The 24,640-nt window shown below is 38.6% G+C and overlaps 1 protein-coding gene across 5 annotated transcripts in view; it reads left to right on the top strand.

The window, feature by feature from the left end:
- Positions 1–24,640, top strand: part of LOC135216734 (transcriptional regulator ATRX homolog) — a 216,205-nt gene that overhangs the window by 151,983 nt on the left and 39,582 nt on the right. For all 5 annotated transcript variants that reach the window (XM_064252200.1, XM_064252198.1, XM_064252202.1 and 2 more), the window contains exons 3-4: positions 576–709; positions 19,599–19,795. In XM_064252200.1, coding sequence (XP_064108270.1) covers positions 576–709; positions 19,599–19,795 — 331 coding nt within the window. The remainder of the gene's footprint in view (positions 1–575; positions 710–19,598; positions 19,796–24,640) is intronic.

Here is a 24,640-nt window from a genome sequence, read left to right as displayed (position 1 = left end):
ATATTACTTAGTTATTTTAATATGGATACAACGAAATTGTACATAAAGTTTGAATGATATGAAAATCTTTTGATTTGAACAGTTTGTGAGCATAAGTCCAAGTTTATCTTTGGTTATGCTAATCAGATAAATCATAAGTATTGAAAGCTCTTCATTTGTTTTTGGTTGATCTGAGTAGGCTGTTGGATATAGGCTCATCTTTTGTGTGGTTGTGTTGTTATATTCTCAGTACAAAGCAGCATGTTTATGATTTGTATAAGAAGGAGCAAAGGTTCTTTCTATATACATATAAACATTCAAATATAGTATTGAAGAAATAGTTTAATATCAATCAGAGTAAGCTAGTGATATCTGACACATTGATTGTTAGCCAATTACATGCTACCCATGTGCATGTGCCAAAACTTCACCCATGTGTGGACTTGAAATTAAACCGACTGTAGTATGTAGCAAGAAAAAAAACTGGTTTGTTTTTAAAAAGTAATTGTGTTATATAAACCATAGATATATTGATCAAGAAACTTGAATGATTAAACATGAAAAATTAGTTTAAAGAGTTTTAAATTGACTTACAGAATGCGAGATAACAGCCAAAAGAGGAACGTTAAAATACTTGAAGCAGAGAAAAGAGTATGTCAAAGCCCTTGCAAAAGAAGCAGAGTGTGAAGATGACTTCTTTGCAGAAAAGGACTTTGATAAACACATGCAGGTAAGGCTGTTAGGGAATAAGAACAGTAACATTTGGTCATTACAGTCCACAGACATCAAGAATTATTGTTATTGCCTTTGGAAGTACATAATATATTCCTTTGTTTTACCGCATACAGTGTACACCATTTTTTTCTTCAGAATTTGTGATTTCTTTGTTCATTTCTTTCATAATAACTTTTTAAATCCATGATTTCCAGTTGTCTTTTGTTATTTTCGGTTTTGGCGATGGTTCATATTACCTTTTTTTGAGTTAATTATGATGGTTTATTTAGTAATAATAAGAGCTAAAGTGTTTTTGATGGTGGTTATGAAGTTTAGTCGCAAAGTTTTTGTTGTATACTTGATTATAGTTCCCTTTAACCCTCTTACGCCGAAGTGGTAAAAAAAAAATTGTCTCCCTTGTGCCGGAGGTGTTTCAAAGTGAGCGCGGAAGCGGAAAAAATACGCGCGCTTAGTTTTCAAGATTAAGAGTTCATTTTTGGCTCCTTTTTTTGTCATTGCCTGAAGTTTAGTATGCAACCATCAGAAATGAAAAAAATTATCATTATCATATATAAATATTGGAATATATGATAGGGCAAAAACGAAATTTCATATATAATTGTATTCAAATCGCGCTGTGCGCAAAACGGTTAAAGGTAACAAGATACTTTTTTTTTGTAATGTACACTAAATTGCAATCATTTTGGTATATAACACATTGTAAAACGATAAAAGCAACACAGAGAAAATATTATCACAAAATAATGCATGAATTCGTAACGAGCGGACGTAAACAAATATTTTTTTCAAAAATTCACCATAAATCTAAATATTGTCCTAGAGACTTCCAATTTCTTTCAAAATGAAGACAAATGATTTAATATTACTATACTGTAAGAGTATTAGCTTACAATTGCAGTTTTCGACCATATCTGACGATTTAAATTTGACCGAATGTCGAATTTTTTTATATATATTTTTTTTATATGCAATTATTTTGGAAATAAGAAAAGCTACAACCTTCAAATATTTTTCGTTTTATTCTACATGAAATTGCACACATTTTCATATATAAAACTCTATGAAATGCCTAATATGAAATGGAGCAAATATTCCGAGAATGGTACGTACGCATTTCGGAGATTTGTGGCGGAGAATCCGCGCGTGGAGGGAAGGAAAGATTTTTTTTTTTAAATTCACCATAAATCTAAATATTTTGCTAGAGACTTCGAATTTGTTTCAAGATGAAGATAAATGACTGAATATTACTGGACTGTAAGAGTTTTAGCTTACAATTGCGTTTTTCGACCATTTCGGTAGAGTCAAAGTTGACCGAACGTGGTTTATTTTCTATTTATCGTGATTTATATACAAATATTTCAAAAATGAGAAAAGCTACAACGTTCAATTATTTTTTGTTGTATTCTACATGAAATTGCGCACATTTTCATATATAAAACTTTATGTAACGGCTAATTTAAAATGGTGCAAACATTACCACAATCGCACGTATGATTTTTTCTGAAGAGTTACCGCGCGGACGTAAAGAAAATGTTATTTTTTTCATAAATTCACCATAAATCGAAATATTGTGCTAGAGACTTCCAATTTGTTGCAAAATGAAGGTAAATGCTTGAATATTACTAGAATATAAGCGTTTTAGCTTACAATTGTGTTTTTCGACCATTTCCGTAGAGTCAAAGTTGACCGAAGGTTGAAATTTTGGCAATTATCGTTATTTATATGAAAATATCTCAAAACTGATAAAAGCTACAACCATGGGTTGTTTTTAGTTGTATTGTGCATGAAATTTCGCACATTTCCATATATAAAACTTTATATAACGGCTAATTTTAAAATGGTGCAAACATTACCACAATCGCATGTATGATTTTTTTCGGAAGAGTTACCGCACGGACGTAAGGAAAAAGTTTTTTCATAAATTCACCATAAATCGAAATATTGTGTTAGAGACTTCCAATTAGTTGCAAAATTAAGGTAAATGATTGAATATTACTAAAATATAAGAGTTTTAGCTTACAATTGCATTTTTCGACCATTTCGGTAGAGTCAAAGTTGACCCAAGGTTGAAATTTTGGCACTTATCGTTATTTATATGAAAATATCTCAAAACTGATAAAAGCTACAATCATGAGTATTTTATTGTTGTATTCTACATAAAAATGCGCACATTTTTCATATATAATACTTCATGTAACGGCTAATTTACAACGGTGCAAAAATTATGTCAAAGTGACGAAATAATTTCCGAGATGTGTCACATACTTTTTAGTGCGGCAAGAAAGAAATTCGCGCTTGCGCGCCTGCGTAACGATTGTTAACAAAACAACACCTTGATCCGTGAACTCCCAGCATCCCCCAAGGCGCGGGATTCAAAAGTTTTAGGATGGTAGGCCTATAAGTATTTTTCCGCGAATTTTAAAAAAAACTTTTGTAAGTCGACGTAAAATACGTCCAGTCGGCACACGGGAGACAAAAAATGTCGACGTAAAATGCGTCCAGTCGGCGTAAGAGGGTTAAGTGTCAATTGTGCAAAGTTTAGTAACTTTTTCTTTTCAATTGCTTTTGTTTTGTATTTGTTTCCTAAGTGCTATTTTCACTTTCTTTTAGTATTATCTCCAGTGCCTTTCATTTAGTGTGTCTACTGGTCAGCTAAATGTCTAAGTAAAGATTATCATCTTTAAAATTCAACTTAGCTTTTCATTATTTGGCTTCATCTTCCATGCCAGCAAAGGTATAACAGAAAGTAAACTGTTCATATGTGGAACAAACCTTTGGTCTTAACAATAAGATAATCTTATTGCACCAGCTGGAAACCGGTCAAAAACAGAGATTGTAAATCAAGGAATCTGTGGCATCTGGCAACTCATGCTTAATACGAGGTGGAAGCTGGTCGTCGACCAAGCACAGTTTCTCGTGACGCATTAGTCTTTCTTTGACCACCTTGGATATTAGTCACTTTTGCTCTCCTTCCAAGCCGGTTGCTTTGTTTGCCCATGTTTCTTTATCTATGATAGAAAATGTTTATTTCATTAATGAATAGTTTAGTGTTCCCTTTCCTCAATAGATAACAGTGTGCTTTGTTTACGTTTTGACAGCGACATTCAAATATACTGTGATCACCGAAATTCATTCATTATTTTTTTCACATCTCACTACCCTCTACAATCAAAGTAAAGCACAAAGAAACTATAGTCTTCCCACTGCAACGAGATCTCTCTAGCATGATGTGTAAAGATTTGCCCTGTTGTCAATTTTACAAAAACAACTGATGCGTGTGTGATTGAATTTTGAATGTCTTTGAGACAAACCCTGAGGCTAATATTATAAGAATATAGGGACTTTTCATTTCCAGGTACCCACTTTAATCTCCTTCATATTTCGCTCTGCTCTCGATCTCAAACTTACTCAGTTATGCTTTATTTCATATTTCCTTGTTCACAAATTTATTCTATACCTATGAAATCTCATCACAGGATTTCTAAGGGTCTGCCTCCTCAGTTTGAGGAGGCAGTTGGGTCTTCCACTGGCCCGCTCATTCCTTTGGGAACGGGAACCATCACACTGTCCCCAGGGCCTAGCGTGTCGGGAGCCTTAGAAGCACAAACTTTGGTTCACACTTCTGCTGCTAGTCCTAGAGGTTCTGCCTCTAAGACTAGTTCCGTGTTGGGCGCTCATTCGCAAGTTTCCCTGAGTGTATGTAAATCTACGGATTTGCGTGCATCCAGAGTTGGTGACGCTGAGTCCACTCAGTGGAAGAAAGGAGTGAGCCGCTCAGGTGACTCGCTCCTTGTCGGTGATCATTCTTGGGATGATTGCTCAGTATCCAGGGTCGACGTGATGGTCCCGCGGGACCGTGCACGCAAAGAGACCGGTAGGGGGTCCCCCATTCAGTCCTCTTGATAGGTTTCGACCTCAATGAGGACTTGGACTCATTGGAGGATGATACCTGCCCTCTCCAGTCAGGTGCACTCTCAACCCTACTCAGACCATGGCCACATTTGCGTGACCAATCGGCCTCGGTGGCGGCGAATGTTTCTCCTGCCATGCGAGAGTTTTGTAACGCTTCTCGGGAAAGCGTTTCTTCTGATTATAACGCTTTCCTAGACTCGTGTCACGGTCATCACTGCAGGTTGATGGCTGACCGGTATAGCCTCTGATAGTCCTGCTAGCAAGGTGAGCGAGAGTGTTTCTAAGGCTGCGCTGGGAAGGGCGAGACGAATAAGAGGCATCCTGCAGAGTACTCTCTGTAGGACTCAGCGTCTGGGTCTATGTTCTTGGAGGGGTCTTAGGGTTCACATTGTTGAGGAAGGATCTTATGTCATATCTGGAGACTATGTTCTTCCTGGCTTTTTCTGTCCTTTTGACAGATTTCAATTCACAGTCTCCTATGGATTCTTGTGTTTTGGGAGCCTCGAGTGTATATTCTGTTGAATTGTGCTTGCACTCCAGTTTTAAATGCTCGTATTTAGGACTGGTTTTTATATCCGTTCCTCCTCAATTTCTACAGAAGTCAAGGAGGGCCCCCCACCCCGATGAATGCTTGATGGATTTTGGGGGTCTTGCCGAACGCTTGAATTCTTTGGAATTTCTAGCACTCTTAAGTGTTTTGGTCTTCTACGATCTGCAAACACTTGGGCGAGACAAGAATTCTTGATAACTGTTACTGCAATACCCAGGACTCTCGCTTGAATGCTCACATTCCTTGGAATTTTTGGCTTTCTGAGAGTGTTATGGTTTTCTATAGTTTCCAAACTCTCTCATGAGACAGACATCCCCCGGTAATGGTTATTACGAATATCGGAAGTCTTGCTAAGCCATTAAATTCCTTGGAATTTCTGGCGGTCACAGAGTGATTTGGTTTTCTGAGATTTCCAAACACCCGGGCAATGGGCATTCCCGATAAGTATTACAATAATAATCAGGAGTCTCACCGAGCTCCTGGATCCCTTGGTGTTGCTGAACTAGTTGTCATCGGTATCCTGTTATCACAGTAAGAGTTTCCCTTGGGAACAACTTTACCATCACTCTCTTCATTAGAGAATGAAGGAGGTCTGCTTCCAGTCCTTATTCTTGTCTCAGGAATGAAGAAGAATTAGGCTGGAATGCAATTTACAGGAACCTACAAAAATACAAGTACAGGCGGGCCGCGGTTAACGGCGCAATCACTCAACGGCGAATCGGTTTTACGGCGGTCGTCAAAAATATTCATTAAAAAAATAAGGCATTTTAAAGGTATCTTTACGGCACAAATTTCAGTTAACAGCGCCGCTAGCGCTGTTGTCTAACGAGTTCATACATATGTAGAAATGCCGTTTAGACCATGAAGGTTATGCAAATTATATTAACAAATTTTATGTAGAGTTATTACGTAGGTATTAGGGTAAAATATATGCCTCTGACGCTGTTCTATGCCGAAAATATCGAGTTACATAAGTGCAAATTTAGCTATGGATGTGTCGATTCATAATTGTTCTTGCTTTTGTTTAAAATGTGTATGAAAATGTATTACGTGAAAGGCATTTTTATTTCTGTACAGAAATATGATACAAAGGCAGCTTTTGAAACTGCCCTTCACGTTATCAAATACAATGTTTTTTCATGTTCTTTCTTGTAAGCCGCTGCCTGCCGCTCTTCCGAAAATATCGATTTAAAAAAAAGTGCAAATTAGCGATCGATGTGTCGATTTTATAAATATTTATGCTTTTATGTTTAAAATGTGTATGAAAATGTATTACGAATAGGGTATTTTTATTTCTGTGCAGAAATATCATAAAAAGGCAGCTTTTGAAACTCCCCTTCAAGTTATCGACTACGATGCTTTTTTCAAGTTCGTTCTTGTATGCCGCCGTCTGCCGCTCTTCCGAAAATATAGAGTTAAAAAATGAGTGCAAATTTAGCGATCGATGTGTTGATTTTTCAAATGTTTATGCTTTTATGTTTAAAATGTGTATGAAAATATATTGCGTAAAGGTATTTTCATTTTTGTACAGAAATAAGATACAAATTAAGGCAGCCTTTGTAACTACGCTCCACGTTGTCAGGGGATGGTTTTTCATGTTCATTCTTGTCCGCCAGTTCCGAAAAATGCATTGTGTTATTTTATTAATTATGCATCTTTTCCATAAATCCTTTAAAAAGTTATACATTATTTCACTGTATCCAAGAATATTGTATGTATTCTCATATTATTGTATTTTAAAATACTACGGCAAACTTAAGCCCGTATTCCGCGGAGCGTCCAATGTTGTGGTTTGAAATCAGCTGATGAATACGAGTCTGTTTCACCATAACGCAATTCTGAGCGAATGCTCTAGTTAGTAGCATAAACGAATATCTATATACTTGACTTATATGAGACAAAGTTATTTTTCCTTATACAGCGTGTTTTTAGGTGGAAATATTTATTGAATATGTCTCGTTGTGAATGTGAACTACTATTTTTTTCGTTAACAGAGTACGTTGGCGGCATATTTATTGCGTAAAAAATTACGTGATTCTGTTCGCAATACGTGATCCTTTATATCATCGTAATACGAACTTTACGTTATTTATCTTATATCGGCGTGAAACCAACAGTAAAATGTGTTCTTTCAAGCACAGTAGTTTTGATTAAAATTATTTTATCCCAATTTTATATACAGTTGTGTGTGATGGCAGACGTTTACTGCAGTTTTATCCTTGTTGCCGATGTACGATAATAGTCATTAGCAGCTTGAACAGTTTTCTCAGTTATAACTAGGTTTAAATTTAACTGTATATTTCCCGATTGATCTTTAATCTATATTGATCTCTGGTCTATAGCGAATAAAGTTATTACATTAAGATATCTCAGTTCTATTCTATACATAACGCCATTTATAACAAATACGGTAATGTTGCACTGTAGTACGATGATCGAAATACAAGCCAAACAGATGTTATCCAGTTCGGTTGTACTTAGAAAAAAAAAAAGTAGTTTCTCGTTCGGTTGTTCATGGCTGTACACGTTCACGCAACGAGTATAACGTTAAAACCATACTTTCATCATTCTCTTTTGCTGTTATTGAACTTATGTAACTAGAAGATGGATAAAGTTAGGCCATTGTAATTTGATCTCTCATAAAATCGAACTATCGTAAGACTAATGATCGTAACCTGAACACTACAGCTACCTGTACACTGTATAAATTTTATTATATCTTTACATACTCTAGACACCCACATGTACTGTACAGTAAATTCTATAGTACTATACTGCATAAATATAATTTTACTTATTGCGCCGTTGTGGGATTACGGCGCCTTTGACTGGTCTAGAGTTTCGAAAGAAGGTGTGCGGCGGCCGTAGGCTTTAAAATCGCTCAGCGTTGAAAATCGCTTGGCGTCGGTGGCCAGGAACGGAACCCCTGCCGCTAACCGAGGGCCGCCTGTATATTTCTCTCATGACATGCTTCTGTTATCTCCCGAGTAGTAGGTGCATATCTGTAAGTTAATTCTTCTGGTATGTAATTGAGATGAATAGTACCTTTTGCTAGTTAACCTGAAAATCAGGACAGGCTTTTTGGGCCTCCCAAGAGTTTCTGGTTTTGATTTTGAGATCACTAGTGGTATTGTTCCCCAACAACACCACAGCATTTGCATTGTCACTGAAGAAGAGGGTTTTGTTCCCTGCCATTTTAGTTAAAATGCAGGTGCTTATGTGTATCTTTTTTGCACTCAATGGTTCTAGCTGAACGCAATCCATCGTGGAATTTACTACCCGGCAATTCAGTACAAGGAGTTGAGCGAGTGGTGGTCTCAGTACTGCTCGCTCTCTCTCTCTCTCTCTCTCTCTCTCTCTCTCTCTCTCTCTCTCTCTCTCTCTCTCTCTCTCTCTCTCTCTCTCTCTCTCTCTGAAATTCTTTTGGTATTGTTTCTCCTCTGTCGAGGATTAATTACCAATTCGAATCTCTCTGCCCAGCAATCACAGACTTAGGTCTCTGGTTGGCTCAGAATTCTCGCATAAGGCCCATGTCTCGTGCTCCACATTTGCTGTTGCTTATCATATTTCTGTTTACCCCATGGTAACAGAAGTCTGTAGCCTAATCCTCTGTTCCATCACACCTGCCCCATCAGCCGCTACGATGATGTAGGATGATTTTCTTCAGACAATTTGAGTTTTGCCTACTAGTATACATTTCCTAATTCATAAGTTGTTCAATTATTCTTTGTTCACCCTGGATTGTAAATGAATAACAGAAGACTTCACCTGTTCCCTGTCCGACTAGCTCTGCTTCCAAAGTAGGTAGAAAATTCCTCCCTGATTCAACCCACAAGAAGTGGTTCTTCAGACAGTACTATCCCTGTGTGTTCTAACTGAAAGACTCTGCCTTCATTGCAAGCTCTGAATTTCCCGCTGGGCAGCAATGAAATAGCAGAATAACTTTTTCATTCCTCTGTAAAACAGAAGGGATTGGAGCTGTCTTCACTGGTTGGTGTTATCAGCGGGACTTTTTCAATGATCAGAATCTTGAGAGTTTACTTCTCTCATTTCAACTGTTAAGACGTAGGTCCACATTCACCTTAGTCATTCACTAAGTAATATAGTATTGTTTCTCTTTGGTTGAGATTCAACGACTGATGAGAAACTTCTGTCGCCATAACAGGGACCTCAGTCTCTAGAAGGCATTTGACTTCTAATGTGCACATACCTCGCAAGAATCATTATTTTGTCGCTCACCATCATTGGTGAATAAGATAGACGATTTGTATGGTTGTTCTCAGCATCAGCCTTCAAAAAGCAGGTGTCATGTTGTGACTACGTCTCAGATGCTCGGCACTGCAATCTTTCGACATCTGTTGACAAGTCCAAATCCTTCATGATCTGCGCTGTGGACTTTCTATTGGTTGATCCAGATCAGTCATTACTTTGCCTATTGGTGTGTTGCTTAACCTATGAAGGATTGACACTCTTCATCGAGTGTCTTATGCCTTTATTCACTGCAGACTGCCAATGCAGAAGTGTCTAATGACATGTCTTTCTCCAAGTCTTACGAGATCGTGAGAGACTTCTCTGCAGTTGGATACTTCCAGTGGCTAGGTACATTTCATCACTACGAAGAATATGTTGGACCCGAAGATAGATGAGGTCTCATTGCGACCACATTTATATCTTGCTTCATTTGAGTCTGCCCACAGGTCCTTGGAACTTTTCCTTGGACCAGTGGTGGATGCTCACAGGTTGTTTACTTACCCAGCTCCTTCAAGAGGACAAGTTGCATCTCACCTAAGGTGTGCGGTTCTAGAGGTAAGAAGGATTCGAGAGTAAATGGCTTTTCCACCTTCCCCTCCTTGTCCTTCTACTCTTATTCCTTCAGATTGAGGATAAAACTCAAACTTACACATGCTGGTCGAGTGATTGATGCGGTAAGCTTGCACATCGAGCCTCCTTTCCATTTTTCTTATCAGAATCATAGAAGCAATCCCACTCCTCCCTCTAGCAATGGGAGGAAGGAGACTGGCAATAATGCAAACCCTTCCCAGAACTTTGCATTAATGCCTCCGACTCTAAATATTCTTCCCGGCCCTTTTTCCGATGAGTTATGATTCCTCACTTATTTCAAAAAGGCCCAGAAGTCTGACTCTTGATCATACAGCTCCTATACTCCGATCAAGTTGTCAGAGGCAGGGCACTCCTCCTCGCTCATACGACCAGGAGGAATAGCCCAGGTGTGCCGAACTCCAGTCAGTTCTAGAGGCTGATTCACAGTCCCCACACCAATCATTGAGTCTTCTTGATGTAAAGGACCCAGGGTTTGTATATCATGTAGAAACAAATCACATTTGTTGAAAGTATATTGTATTTTTCCTAACTATACAAACCTGAGGTCCTTTACATTAATGCCCACCTCATGCCACCCCTCAGTCTGAAACCTGGGCCAAGAGGCAAAGTGGAGTGTTCACAGGCGGGCATAACTGCCTAACTGATGGTAGTTACTGCATAACTACCTTGTTCAAGAATTTAACGGCCGTATTTCAGCCTGCGCTGAAAAAAATTCCTTATGTAAAGAACTTCAGGTTTGCATAGTTAGGAAAAATACAATTTACTTTCAAAATTATGATGTTTAACCCATTTTTGTTGGCACATAGAAGGAAATTAAATAGTATTACTGAAGTGATTTATAGTACAAGTTTGAAGTAACCAGAATGCCATAAGTAGTAATAGAAGTGAGATCAATGGTATACATTTTTGTAAGTAACAAAGCTCATACATATATCTTAATATGAGCTATTTAGAACTAACTTTTTAAGGCATCAGACAGGGTATGTCTTTATTTATGGTATATTGTAATGCCTCTAACACCTAAGAAACTTAAAACTTCTTTAGTACAGTAGTGCTTCGCACTTCGAACTTAATCCGTTCCAGAAGGCTGTTTGAAGTATCATTTGTTCGTAATTTGAAACAAATATCCCCATAAGAAATAAAGGGAATCAGGATAATTTATTCCAGCCAACCCAAAAAGTCCCCCTTTTCACATTTTTTCTATTATGAATGTGTTCAAAAGTTAAATTTGAGTGTAAAGTAATGAACCAGTATGTTATAGGAAGTAAAGTTTTCTCAATTTTATTTTTTCTCTGTACTATTTACTAACTCTTTGGTAAAAATGGTGCCGGCTGGCTGGGGGATGGATGGAGGGGAGATGGGAACCCTTTGATGAAATCAGTTTTATTCACATTAGGTACAAAGACAATCGTAGTGTGTGTGTCCATTGAGAGAGGGAGAGAGACGAGAGAGAGAGAGAGAGAGAGAGATAGTTGTAATCGGCATGTTTACACTTGGATCTTGAGTGCACGAAAGACAATAATTATGCCACAATACATCAACTTACTGTTTGCAAACTGCAAACTTTTAAAACGAACATGGGTATTTTGCAAACAAACAGATAATAAGTCAAGAATGCGAGAAAAGGAGAGAGATAAAATAACTTTTCACAAGGAAGCCATTTCAACAAACAATCGAAGGCATGCAGAAGCTGAAAGTGGCGCCAGTTTGTTTATCACAGAGCAGAGTTACTTGTACAGTAGTAAAATATCGTAACAAGCATTTGTCACCAGATTGGTATTTTACCATAAAAATAAAAGTGATTTGAGAAAATCAAGTGTAAGTGAAAGAAATGGGCGAATAATCATCCCAGATCAGCTAAGTCAGTGGGAAGCAGAGCCGTTCTCTCTCTCTCTCTCTCTCTCTCTCTCTCTCTCTCTCTCTCTCTCTCTCTCTCTCTCCTCAGCGCACAAAACACTGACTCAAGCAAGGTTTTTTATTTACTTTATGCATTTGTTTTCATGTTTTATCAGTATAGTGAATTTATTGTGAAATAATTTTTTTTTCTATGTGAATTGGTACTGTTTTTATGTACATATTATAGTAAAGATTTTACTGTCTCTTCTCTCCTCAACATTACCACAACGCACAATAAATTAAAATCATTCATTCATTTATTCCTCAAAAATATAAATTTTCCCTCCCTCTACCTCAAGTTGACTGTGCATCACCGCAATGACGAATGATTTTGTTAATCATTTATGCTAAATCTTATTGTGAGAAGCTTTGTTCTTTCATTTACTATTTTGTTAATATTGTTCAACTAGACCGTCTCACTCGGCGCACCATACACTGGCCCAATTAAGATTTTTTCTGTATTGCATTTGATTGTTTTCCTATTTTATCATTATGTTAAATTTATTGTGAAATAAAATTTTATTTTTTATGTGAATTGGTACTGCTTTTACGTACATATTATAGTAAAGATTTTACTGTCTCTTCTCTCCTCAACAATACCACGAAGCACAATAAATTAAAATAATTCATTCGTTATTCCTCAAAAATATAAACGCTCCCTCCCTCTACCTCAAGTTAGCTGTGTATCACCGCAATGACAAATGATTTTGTTAATCATTGTGCTAAATTATATTGTGAAAAGCTTTGTTCTTTCATTTACTATTCTGTTACTATTCAGCGCACCGAACACTGGCTCAATTAAGACTTTTTTCTTTTTTTCCTGTGTTGTATTTGTTTGTTTTCATATTTTATCATTATGTTAAATTCATTGGGAAATTCCCTTTGTATGTGAATTGTTATTGCTTTTACATACATACAGTAATATTTTAACTCTCTCTTCTCCTTCTCTCCTCAACATATCAACGCTCCCTTGTTGTCTCAAGTCAGCTGGGCACGACGTCACTGCGGTTACATACAATTTTATACATCTTTTATGCTAAATGTTATATTGAAAGCTATATTTTGTATGAAATGTTTTATACTTTTATTTATTTGGTTGAATGTAAGACCCAGTAGGCCGTCGAATACAAGTATATAAACTAGACAATCAGTCAGTTGAAGTATGAGCATTTGTTCAACAAACGATACAAAATTTTCTCGAAAATTTTGTTAGAAAAACGGAAAGTTCAACATAAGAAAAAGAAATGTTCGACAAACTGGGTATCACTGTATATTCATTATTGTATAGAAAATTTTGGTCATTTGTATTTATGGAACTGGCATTACATTTTAATTTTATTGCAGTGTCTTACCGAACAATTATACAGCTGTAGGTTTCCTATGAATGGCAGACAATAGATTCAAAACTTCTGCGGTGGCGCCACCATCGCTGATTTTGGTGACGTTATCTCCGTCCACTTGAGGGAGCTACAGGTACAACTTTTCAGGTAACAATTTTCTCTACTGGCTTCTGGTGAACATCGGTGGTCGGTGCAGACATTTTCCCTCATTTGTTGGGAAGTATCTCTTACCAATATCGGTGAAGTATTCAACTTCGTGCTTTGTGGTGGGATTGAAGCTAGTTAGCTGAATTTCTTTTCTGCGATTTTGTGGTTTTACCATCATGTCGGACCCTAGTCCTTCAGTAGTTAGGTTTTGTGCCGAAGGGTGCAAAATTATGTTAGCTAAACCAGTAGTATATGATTTGCACACTTAAGTACATTAAGTGTAGGGGTTGTTAGTACTCTAGAGAGTGTACTTGAGATGAATGCAAGGATTGGAGTGAACAACAGTGGAAAGTTTTGTTTCTCACTCGGGGAAGGTAATTAAAGATAGGAAGAGGAAATCAGCCCTTAGAGCTGATAGTAAGACTACTATAGCTTCTTCTGCTTCTTCTATCGAAGCACCTGCGCCTATACCCTCTTCTCCTCTCATTATGTCTCCAATCTTGAGTCCTCCTACTCCTGCACCTGTAACTCCCTTGCCAACTTCCAGTGGAGTTTCTCCTGACACCATTGCCAGCCTCGAGTCTAAATTTGAAAAGAAATTTGAGATATTAGCTAATGCTGTTATGCAGTTAGGATTATCTGTAAAGTCTTTCTTGGAAAAGACTTCTAGTGAAGTGAAAAGTGTCATTGCAGTGCAATCTGAGGGGGGGGCCCACTGTTTGTCCCGAGTTCTCCTAGACGAAGGTCCCTGTCCCGCTCTTCCGCCTCGGGGAGAAGACATACCAGAGGTCCAAGGGAAACTGTCGAAGTTTACCCACAGACAGTCGCTTCCTCTGTCGATCCTGTGGTGCGACAGCAGGATTCAACTAAACACCATTGGTAAGGCATGTCGTTCAGTGATAAGTTGTCGACGGAGTCGAGTGATTCATCGCCAGTTAGACGTTGTAATTGGGATGATTCTTCAGTCTCACGTCCGTTGAAGAGACGTTTGACTGAAGAGGTTCTCTCCACCCCCTGTGAAGAGGAACAGAGAAGTAGACAACCCTCGCCCATCGTGTAGCGTAGCTACATGGACTTTGCCTCGGGTTCTCACGACAGTGACAGCCTCCTTCAACTCGATTGTGGAACGGCTGATTCTGAGTCCATCAAGATCTTCAACTCATCAGGCTGTTGAAAGTTTACCTTCGACTTCGCATGCGACAGATACTTTGACTGGCGCGAGACCTCCAGTGTCGATAGTGTCGAAGTCCACAATCCCAGTCGCCACGACTTTACCTCAAGAAGAAGAGAATTTAGTTCCTCTCCATCAACAATTGCAGGAGCTGATGACCTGGATGAAAGAAAGTCAACAATATCCGAAGAACAATGAGTCAAATCCAGAACCCTCTCTGTTGCCTATCTCTTCGGATGACAAGGAGGACTTAGAAGCGGACTCTATTCCTCTCTCGTGCTATTCTAAGCTTTTACGCTATCTTCTGGACATGTACCCAGATTACTTCGTAGCAGCTGCTCCCAGGTCGCCTGCTTCCATCTTCCTGATGAGAAGAAAGAATTTCAATCCTCTTCTCCCAAAGCTCGTCCTTTCTAAGGCGGCTAAACGATCGCTTCGTGATGTAGAAGACTGGTTAAAGATTGAGAGAGAGCTCGGGAAAGCAACTTTCGCTTATCATCCATCTAAACTGATTAAGAAGAGGTTTAGGTTTTACGTAACTGGAGAAGCTCCCTCCGTGGGAGTATCTGCCTCCTCCCAGGGGGACTTCTCTGGCCTGGTAGATGCAAATAGAAGGTCCGCATGTGCAGCAGCAAAATCCCACGGCGACAGGACAAACATCGGGACCTACCTATTCTGTACTATAAAAGAGAAGAATCTGTAGAACATTTCTACCATTCAGCTACGTTCATGGTGGATTTTCAGTGTAAAAAAGTAAAGCTACTTATTGAGTTAAAATTTTCTTTACGTCACCCGAATTGGATCATTCGGTAAAGAATGTTTTCAAGATTTTGGAGATTATGAACAGCTTGGACTGGACGATCGGAGCCCTTGCTACAAAAATAGAGGACTGTCCTACTCCCCAGGAGGACCTGGCATCGGACTGGCTTGGGGTTTTGTCGTGCGCCGACAAATCAGTTTGGTATGGTTGCGATGAGCTAGGCTCTCTTTTTGCATTCTGAATTCTCAAGGAAAGGCAGCTCTGGCGTTCTTTTGTTTTGAGAGGAGTTGCTTCACCTCAGAAGTCTGCCATTTTGTTTTCACCTCTGAACAAGAATCATCTGCTCCCCGAAGAGACAGTAGCCAAGACGCTTTCCGCATTGGAAAAGAAATCGGCTAATGACTTGCTCGCTCAGTCTTCGAAGTGAGTTAAACCTTCGACTGTGACTCCTACCACCTCGGAATTGCCCTTGCAGAAGAAACCCTTTCAAGGGGGTAAGTGTAGACCGTTCGTCAGGCCTTGATCGAACTTACGACACCCGACCAAGTCCTCGACCAAACCTGACACCAAATCATCCAAGTGATCCTTCAATCCTTCATGCTCTGGTATGGGGCAGACTGAGCCTCTTCTGGGAGGAATGGAGTCACAGAGGGACAGAGCCCTAGGTGATCCAAGTTCTCTGGTTCGGTTACTCCATTCCTCTCAAAGATACTCTGCCTCTATCCAGTGTTCCCATCGCATTACCCGCCTACTCTCCAGGCTCGGAGAAATTTGTAGCTTTAACTCGAGAGATAGACGCTCTCGTGCAGAAGGCGGTCATAGAGGAGATAAGCGACAGACCATCCCTGGGGTTTTACAACTGTCTGTTTGTTGTCCCCAAGTCATCAGGGGCCTGGAGGCCCATACTGGTTGTAAGCGCACTGAACTTGTTCGTTCAGAAGACCAAATTCAATATGGAAATGATTTGTTCGGTGTTGGAATTCCTTCGCCAAGGGGATTTGATGGTATCCCTGGATATGCAGGAAGCATATTTCCACATCTTAATTCACCAGGACTCCAGGAAATACCTTCAGTTTGTGTTCATGGGCAAGATCTACCAATTTCGAGCTCTTTACTTCGGCCTCTTGACGGCACCACAAGTATTTACGCAAGTGCTAACTCCCCTTGGGAAGTGGTTACACCTTTTGAGTATCTGTGTCACTACCTAGACGGCTTCTCCGCTCCTCTTTGGAAAGTCAGTGTATGAAGGATCTCAAGAAGACTTTCATTAACTCACTCATTAGGTCTTCTTATAAACGAGGAGAAATCTCGGCTAATACCAACTCAGAGCATTCTCTATTTGGGGATGACTCAGAACTCTCAAGTTTTTCGGGCTTCTCTATCACCAAAGAGAGTCCAGTCGTGTATGGAAGTAGTCTAGGACTTCCTGGACTGCAAGTTCTGTTCTGCCAACCATTGGACCAGTCTGTTAGGCACACTAGCTTTGGTGGAACAGTTCGTCAAACTCGGAAGGCTGCACGAGGCCCCTACAATTCTTCCTGAAGGCATCATGGTGCAGGAAGACTCAACCGGACTCGACAGTATTCTTGATTACAGACAAAATCAAGGAGGACTTAGCGTGGTGGCTTTGGTGGCTTTCAAAACCAAGACTTGTAGAGGGTCTTTAGCTTCGTCTGCTTCACCCAACCCTTCGTTTCTTTTCAGACGCATCCAACGCAGGTTTGGGAGCCCTGTTGGGGAAGAACGAGTGTCATGGAAGTGGTCGGAAATTCAGTGCTCTCTTCATATCAACATGAAAAAACTATTAGTAGTGTACCTGGGATTTCAGGCGTTCTCTCATCTCGTGATGGGACAGGTGGTAGCAGTTCATGGGGACAACTTTACAGTGCTTTCCTACATGAGGAAACAAGGGGGAACACATTCCTTCACCCTGTACAACCTTGCAAAAGATCTGCTTCTGTGGGCAGAAAAATTTCAGGTTTCGTTGATCTCTCAATTTGTTCAAGGGAAAGTGAACGTGTTGGTGGACGAACTAAGTCGACGTCACCAAGTACTGCCGTTGGAATGTACTCTCGATCCCAAGGTCTGTCTAGACCTATGGAAGCTTTGGGGAAAGCCTTTGATAGACCTATTTGTAACTTCGAGGAACAACCGCCTTCCGCTGTTCTGCTCTCCAGTCCAGGACCCTCTTGCATTGTCAGTCGACGCAATGCTACTAGACTGGTTGGGCCTGGAAGCGTATGCTTTCCCCCGTTTGGCCTGATAAGACAGGTGCTAAACAAAGTGTCATTTCACAAAGTTTCACTGACACTAGTCACTCCATTCTGGCCAAGGAAGGAATGGTTCCAAGATCTCCTCGACTTGCTTGTTGATTTCCCCAGGCTTCTTCCGTTAAAGAGATGTCTACTCAAACAACCGCACTTCGCAGGATTCCCCCAAGGATTATCCACTCTGGCACTGACAGGATTCAGACTGTCAGGAGTCTCGTCAGAACGAAAGGTTTTTTGAAACGAGCTGCAGAAGCTATTACAAATTGGAGTAGAAATTCTTCTAACAGACTATACCAGTATAAATGGGGAGTGTTTTGAAGATGGTGTAAACAAACTAAAATCTCTTCTTCTGAGACATCCGTGAACGAAATAGCGAATTTCCTTCTCTTCTTAAGGGACGTTAAGCACTTAGCACCTTCGACAATTGGGGATACAGACCGATGCTGGCTTCAGATTTTAAACACAGAGATTAGACCTCTCCACGAATAGTGATTTTTCTGATCTAATTAAATCGTTCGAGACTTCTAAATCATCAAAGGATGCGATAGTATGGAATCTCAATATAGTACTTAAATGGCTTTCAGGCCCTCCCTTTGAGCTGCTACTTTCTTCGTCTATGAGGAATCTCACCAAGAAGACACTATTTTTAGTTTCATTAGCATCAGCTAGACGAGTTAGCAAGCTACATGTGATGGACAAAAAGGTGGGATTTTCTCAAGAAAACGCAGATTGCTCTGTGGGGCTCAATTTTCTTGCAAGAAACGAGAACCCTTCTAATCCTTGGCCATGTAACTTCGTCCTCAAGAACCTGACAGATTTGATAGGCCAGGAAAAAGAAGAAAGACTCTTATGTCTCGCGTGGGCATTAAGATATTACCTCCACAGAACGGAGAAAATTAGAGGTCAGTCAAATCGTTTGTAGTGCTCTGTTAGGAATCCCTCTCGCCCTCTCTCAAAAAATGCTATCTCCTTTTTTCTGAGAGAATTAATTGTCGAAGCACACACTCAAGCTAACGACGCAGGTTTGAGCGAGAGCGATTTCCTTCGTTTTTTTCCACAACTTGTTGCTATCCGCTATCCTTTAAAGTACCTTTTGGAGGTCTAAATCCATGTTCGCTATGCATTACTTGAAAGAAATTGTTTACCTTGTATCAAGGTTGGCAAGTTAAAGAGAAGTCTGGGGGTACATTGTACCTGGAATACTCACCAGTCATTTTGTTTTAGTTTGGTGGGTAAAGGTTTTTAATTTGGTGTAGGAGACAGTTGTTGTGTTTTCTTGTTGGTTATTTCTGTTCTTAGCCCAGGGCAAGGGCAATATTTTGTTGTATCTTGGTTGAGTCAGTAGTGAACACCATGGCTACGAAGATACTATTCCACTCCATGTAGAGGCACTCATTGGTCACACTCCAAGCCTTCTACTACGTAAGATGAGCACTGACCAGAGGCAGTATTCTCCTGCAGTGCTCTCTTACAAGGTAAGGCACAACAGGCACTAACACTGCTTTTGGGTCTTGTTTCAAGAACCATATGTTATTTTTTAATTAAGCTTACATCCAGAGGCCCCCATCCTTGCAATGGGTAATCAGCTGTATAATTGTTTGGTAAGACAATGCAATAAAAATGGAATTTTTATTATAAAATGTAATTTTATTGCATACTTACCAAACAATTATTAATTAAATCCCTCCCTCCTCCCCACAGGTGGGTGGCTGGGCAGAACGAATTGTTGTTACCTGGACAGTTGTACCTGTAGCTCCCTCGAGTGGAGGGAGATGACGTCACCTACATCAGCGATGGCGGCACCACCGTGGAAGTTTTGAATCTATTGTCTGCCATTCGTAGGGAACCTACAGTTGTATAATTTTATTTTATTTTATAAAAATTTCATTTTTATGATGTATGTGTTGATTATGATTATTATGTAATTATTGTTTGTAACAAACTGTTTTGCATTTGTAGTAGGCTTTAGGTATTAGTCAATTTTTTTATTTTTCAGATTGGGAAACTGCTATCATTGGATAATTTTTCAAATTTAACTATTAAAACCCCTAACAACAAGGGCAACTCACCAGATGATGGTGCTTTAACTCCACGTACTAATTTGCTTGGACAGTGGGGTGTTAACAAGGAATGTTTTTTGGCATATACACCTCCTGCACAGAGTCCAGAGGTACTAGATGAAACTGAAAAAGAGTAAGTGGTTATCGGTTATTTAGTTTTTATAGATATTAAAAAATGAATGATTAAACTTTAATTTTTGAAATGAACATTGCGTCTCCATTATACTATAGCTTTTACTTTTGAGCCAACAGTAGTTCAACAAGTTGAAAGAAGAGTGAGAACACTTGGTTTTCTATAATATCTGTTTCTTTCATTGACTTCCCCAACTCTCACCAGGGGAATGATAGGTACAAACACCCGTAGCAGGTCAGTCTACTTTTGTCACCGGTTTCGGTAGAAGATTGTTAGAGTTATCTGTGCTTGGGTTAATGTTAACAACTTGGTTTATAGATTTACTAGAATTTTCTCTTAGATATGGATGGTACTACTTAATGTAATGATAGAATAAAGACCTGTAAAGGAAGAGGTTGCTGTATTAGGCTTTATTCTAGTTCCACTGACCCTTATAGACATGTGAAATGTCGAGGAAGAGAATGTACAGTGCCCTCCTGTTTTTACGCATTTGATTTTGTTGCTGATTTTTGTGGAACATATTATTCACTAGTCTGCAGGGGAAATTTTACTAAATTGCAAATTTTTTTATAGAGCAATATGTATTCAGTAATTACTTTATTTTCATTTTATTTTCATGAATAATACATTTTTATAACAAATGATTTACTAGTTTTCAAATGTTAATATCAATGTAAACACAACCAAGTAATATCTATAAAATGTTTAATACAAGTTAATTATATCTGTACTACAAATCATGAACTTCAGGTGGGCCCCAGAATGAGCTTAACAAGTTGAAGATTCTCTCTCTCTCTCTCTCTCTCTCTCTCTCTCTCTCTCTCTCTCTCTCTCTCTCTCTCTCTCTCTCTCTCTCTTAATACAGTAAATTTTCTACAAAATGTTTATAGTAATACAAATTAAATCTTTAATACAATTCGTAAACTCATTCACCCACCCCAAAATGATAGGTGGGCCCCAAATTGAGCTTAAGTATTTCTCTCTCTCTCTCTCTCTCTCTCTCTCTCTCTCTCTCTCTCTCTCTCTCTCTCTCTCTCTCTCTCTCTCTCTCTCTCTCTCTGGTAATGTAAGATGTATTTGAAATTATATTACTGTACTATTGTAAAGAGTTTTTGGATGATAGAACATACTGCATAGTATATGAAATATTTGCTAATTACATATTTTGATTTTATTTTCCAGTCTGTTTTTATCGAGGGGCAAAAACTTACGTAATTATAGCCTGGAAAGAATAAAAAAATGAATGACAAAGTAACGTCACGTTATCTGTAAAACTATACTACTGTACAAAACAAACTTGCATAAAAAATATCTTTCACTTATCTCAGAGAGAGAGAGAGAGAGAGAGAGAGAGAGAGAGAGAGAGAGAGAGAAGAGAGAGAGAGAGAGAGAGAGAGAGAGAGAGAGAGAGAGAAGAGACTTATTTATAAATCAAAGGATAGTAGCTTGCTTGGGATGAGAATTTAAAGGCAGACTATGGCTGGGACTAGAATGTTGAATGTTGCCTGTATGGAATTCATATTTTAAATATGTTGACAGTGATTAAAGATAAAACACCAATAGTAATTAAATATTCTCTTGTGTACTGTTTTAAAATGTATGATAATTATAGTCAGCAGAGAGAGAGAGAGAGAGAGAGAGAGAGAGAGAGAGAGAGAGAGAGAGAGAGAGAGACCACCTTACCTTACAGACCTTACATCTTGTTCGGGTTGCCCCAGGTCCCTCAGTGTGAGGCACCTCTAATGTCTACCAGAGAGTTGCTAGTACATCTTCCGGTATATTTTGCATCTTCCAATCTTGGATGGTCTGGTATGCAGTTTAGATATTTGTCGAGCTTATTCTTAAACACATCTACGCTCACTCCTGATATATTCCTCAGATGAGCTGGCAACGCATTGAATAGACGCTGCATTATCGATGCTGGTGCGTAGTGGATTAATGTCCTGTGTGCTTTCCTTATTTTTCCTGGTATAGTTTTGGGCACTATTAATCTACCTCTGCTTGCTCTTTCTGATATTTTTAGTTCCATGATATTTTCTGCTATTCCTTCTATCTGTTTCCATGCCTGAATTATCATGTAGCGTTCTCTTCTCCTTTCTAGACTATATAATTTTAAGAATTGTAGTCTTTCCCAGTAGTCTAGGTCCTTAACTTCTTCTATTCTAGCTGTAAAGGACCTTTGTACACTCTCTATTTGTGCAATATCCTTTTGATAGTGTGGGTACCATATCATATTGCAATATTCAAGTGGACTACGAACATATGTTTTATAAAGCATAATCATGTGGTTCAGCTTTTCATTTGTTTTGAAGTGCCGTAACAACATTCCATTTTTGCTTTACATTTTGCCAACAGAGTTGCTATTTGATCATTGCATAACATGTTCCTATTCATCATCACACCAAGGTCTTTAACTGCTTCCTTATTTGTGATGGTCTCATTATTAGGTCCCTTATATGCATATAGCTTTCTTTCTCTGTCTCCATAATTTATTGATTCAAATTTATCAGAGTTAAATACCATCCTATTTACCTCTGCCCAATCATATACTTTGTTAAGGTCTCTTTGTAGAGCGTTCCTATCTTCATCACAAGTAATTTCTCTACTTATTCTTGTGTCATCTGCGAAACTACTCACTACCGAATCCTTAACATTATTGTCTATGTCTTCAATCATAATAACAAACAGTATTGCAGCTAACACCGTACCTTGCGGCACACCGGATATTACCTTGGCTTCATCCGATTTCTCGTCGTTTGCAATAACTATCTGTTTTCTGTTGTGTAAAAATTCTTTTAACCATCTTCCTACTTTATCCACGATATTGTGTTTTCTAATTTTCTTCGCTAATATATTATGGTCTACTTTATCAAAAGCTTTTGCAAAGTCTAAATAAACCACATCTGTTTCATTTCCGCTTTTCATATTTTTGAATATGTTCTCACGGTGGACTAACAGTTGGGTTTGTGTACTTTTTCCGGGTACGAAACCATGTTGTCCTTTATTAAACAAATTATTTTTTATTAAATGTTTCATAATATTTTTCTTCATTACCCTTTCATACACTTTCATAATATGTGATGTTAGACTCACAGGCCTATATTACTTGCCTCTAGTCTTGATCCACTTTTGAAAGTAGGGTAATATATGCTAATTTGTGCTCATCATAAATCTTGCCTGTATCTACACTTTGTCTTAATAATATTGCAAGTGGCTTTGCGATAGAATGAACTACTTTCTTTAACAAAATAGCAGGAATTCCATCAGGCCCTGCAGCAGCTCCATTTTTAATTTCATTAATAGCCTGCACAATATCAGCTTCATTAATATCTATGTCAGCTAAATATTCACTATTTTCATCCCTTACTTCTATATCATTATCTTCATTATCTTTTATTCTAGGGTGAATTCTCTCTTATATCGTTCTGCCAGTATGTTGCAAATTTCCTTTTTTCATTCGTTAATCTCCCTTCAATTCTCAGAGGGCCTATTTCTATTCTTCTTTTATTCATCTTCTTCGCATATGAGTATAATAGTTTGGGGTTTTTGCTTGATATTTAATAGGGTTTTTTCTTCCAAGTCCCGTTTTTCATTTTCTTTTGATTGTATAATCTTTTGTTCTGCATTTCTATCTTACTTTTTAGTTCTATAACTTTCCATGCATTTTTTTTCTTTTGCAAGACCTTTTTTCCACTTTCTGATTTTCTGGAACAAGATCCTTCTGTCTCTTGGTATGCATGAATGATGTTTACTTTTCTTCTTCGGTATATATTTTTCCACTATTTTCTCCAATTTTTTTATTTTATAATAATCTCCGAGAGAGAGAGGAGGAAGGAGAAGGAAGAGAGAGGAGAGGAGAGAGAGAGAGAGATAGAGAGAGAGAGAGAGCGGAGAGGAGAAAGAAAATCATTAGTCAGCTAAACCTGTAATGAAATATGGTACAATAAATCAAGCAAAAAATATGCAACAATACGTGCCTCTTGTCATATTTCTTAAAAATAGTGGTTATGTTTATTTTTGTGTTTATTAAGTTTTGGTACAGTAATTGATATTCTATAAAGGATATGTATACTACTGATATACGAGAGAGAGAGAGAGAGAGAGAGAGAGAGAGAGAGAGAGAGAGAGAGAGAGAGAGAGAGAGAGAGAGAGAGAGAGATTATGCCATCACAGAAAAAGGTTTTGCTACAAGAATGACGGCACGAGAATTTTTAAATAGATTTATAGGAGATGGTGATTACTAACTACAAAATGAAGTAAATCAGGAATTTACTATGGCACAAATAGTTTTTTATAATGTATTTGTATGTAATCACAAAAATACTAACAAAACAAACATAATTCTGTTTGGAGGTATGTTCCTATCATTCCAATGTACCAATATATTGTAGATGTATTGTATACAGTAGTATTATCCTAAAATCGGTACAGTGGAACCTCTACATACGAAAGTCCCTGTGTACGAAAAATCCAGGTTAGGGTGAGGCCACACCAAACGCGGCGAGCGTGGAGGTTGGAGGGAAGAGGTTCCCGCGGCAGTTTGAATCGTAAGTATCTTATGCGGGTGGCCACACAAGACTAGCGGGACGGCTCGACCCTCTGCAGTTGCCGCCAGGCGATGTAACATGTTTTAAAATACCGCGGCGGTTCAGGCGTCTTCAACCGAAACAACCCCATTTTCTATATGATTAGGGAGGGACTATGTTAATTGAATGGTTACTTCCCTTTATTGATTATATTGATAACTATGTTGTGAAGTTAGTTCCCGTATTAAGGAACTTTCATTTGTAACCTAGAAATTGTTTAAAGCATATTATCATTGTTAAGTAACTGATATTAGCATAG

Source organism: Macrobrachium nipponense, chromosome 6 (genome assembly GCF_015104395.2).
Source record: "Macrobrachium nipponense isolate FS-2020 chromosome 6, ASM1510439v2, whole genome shotgun sequence".
Classification (NCBI taxonomy): domain Eukaryota; kingdom Metazoa; phylum Arthropoda; class Malacostraca; order Decapoda; family Palaemonidae; genus Macrobrachium; species Macrobrachium nipponense.
The sequence above is the reverse complement of the archived record's forward strand: the minus strand, read 5'-3'. Positions and strand labels throughout refer to the sequence as shown.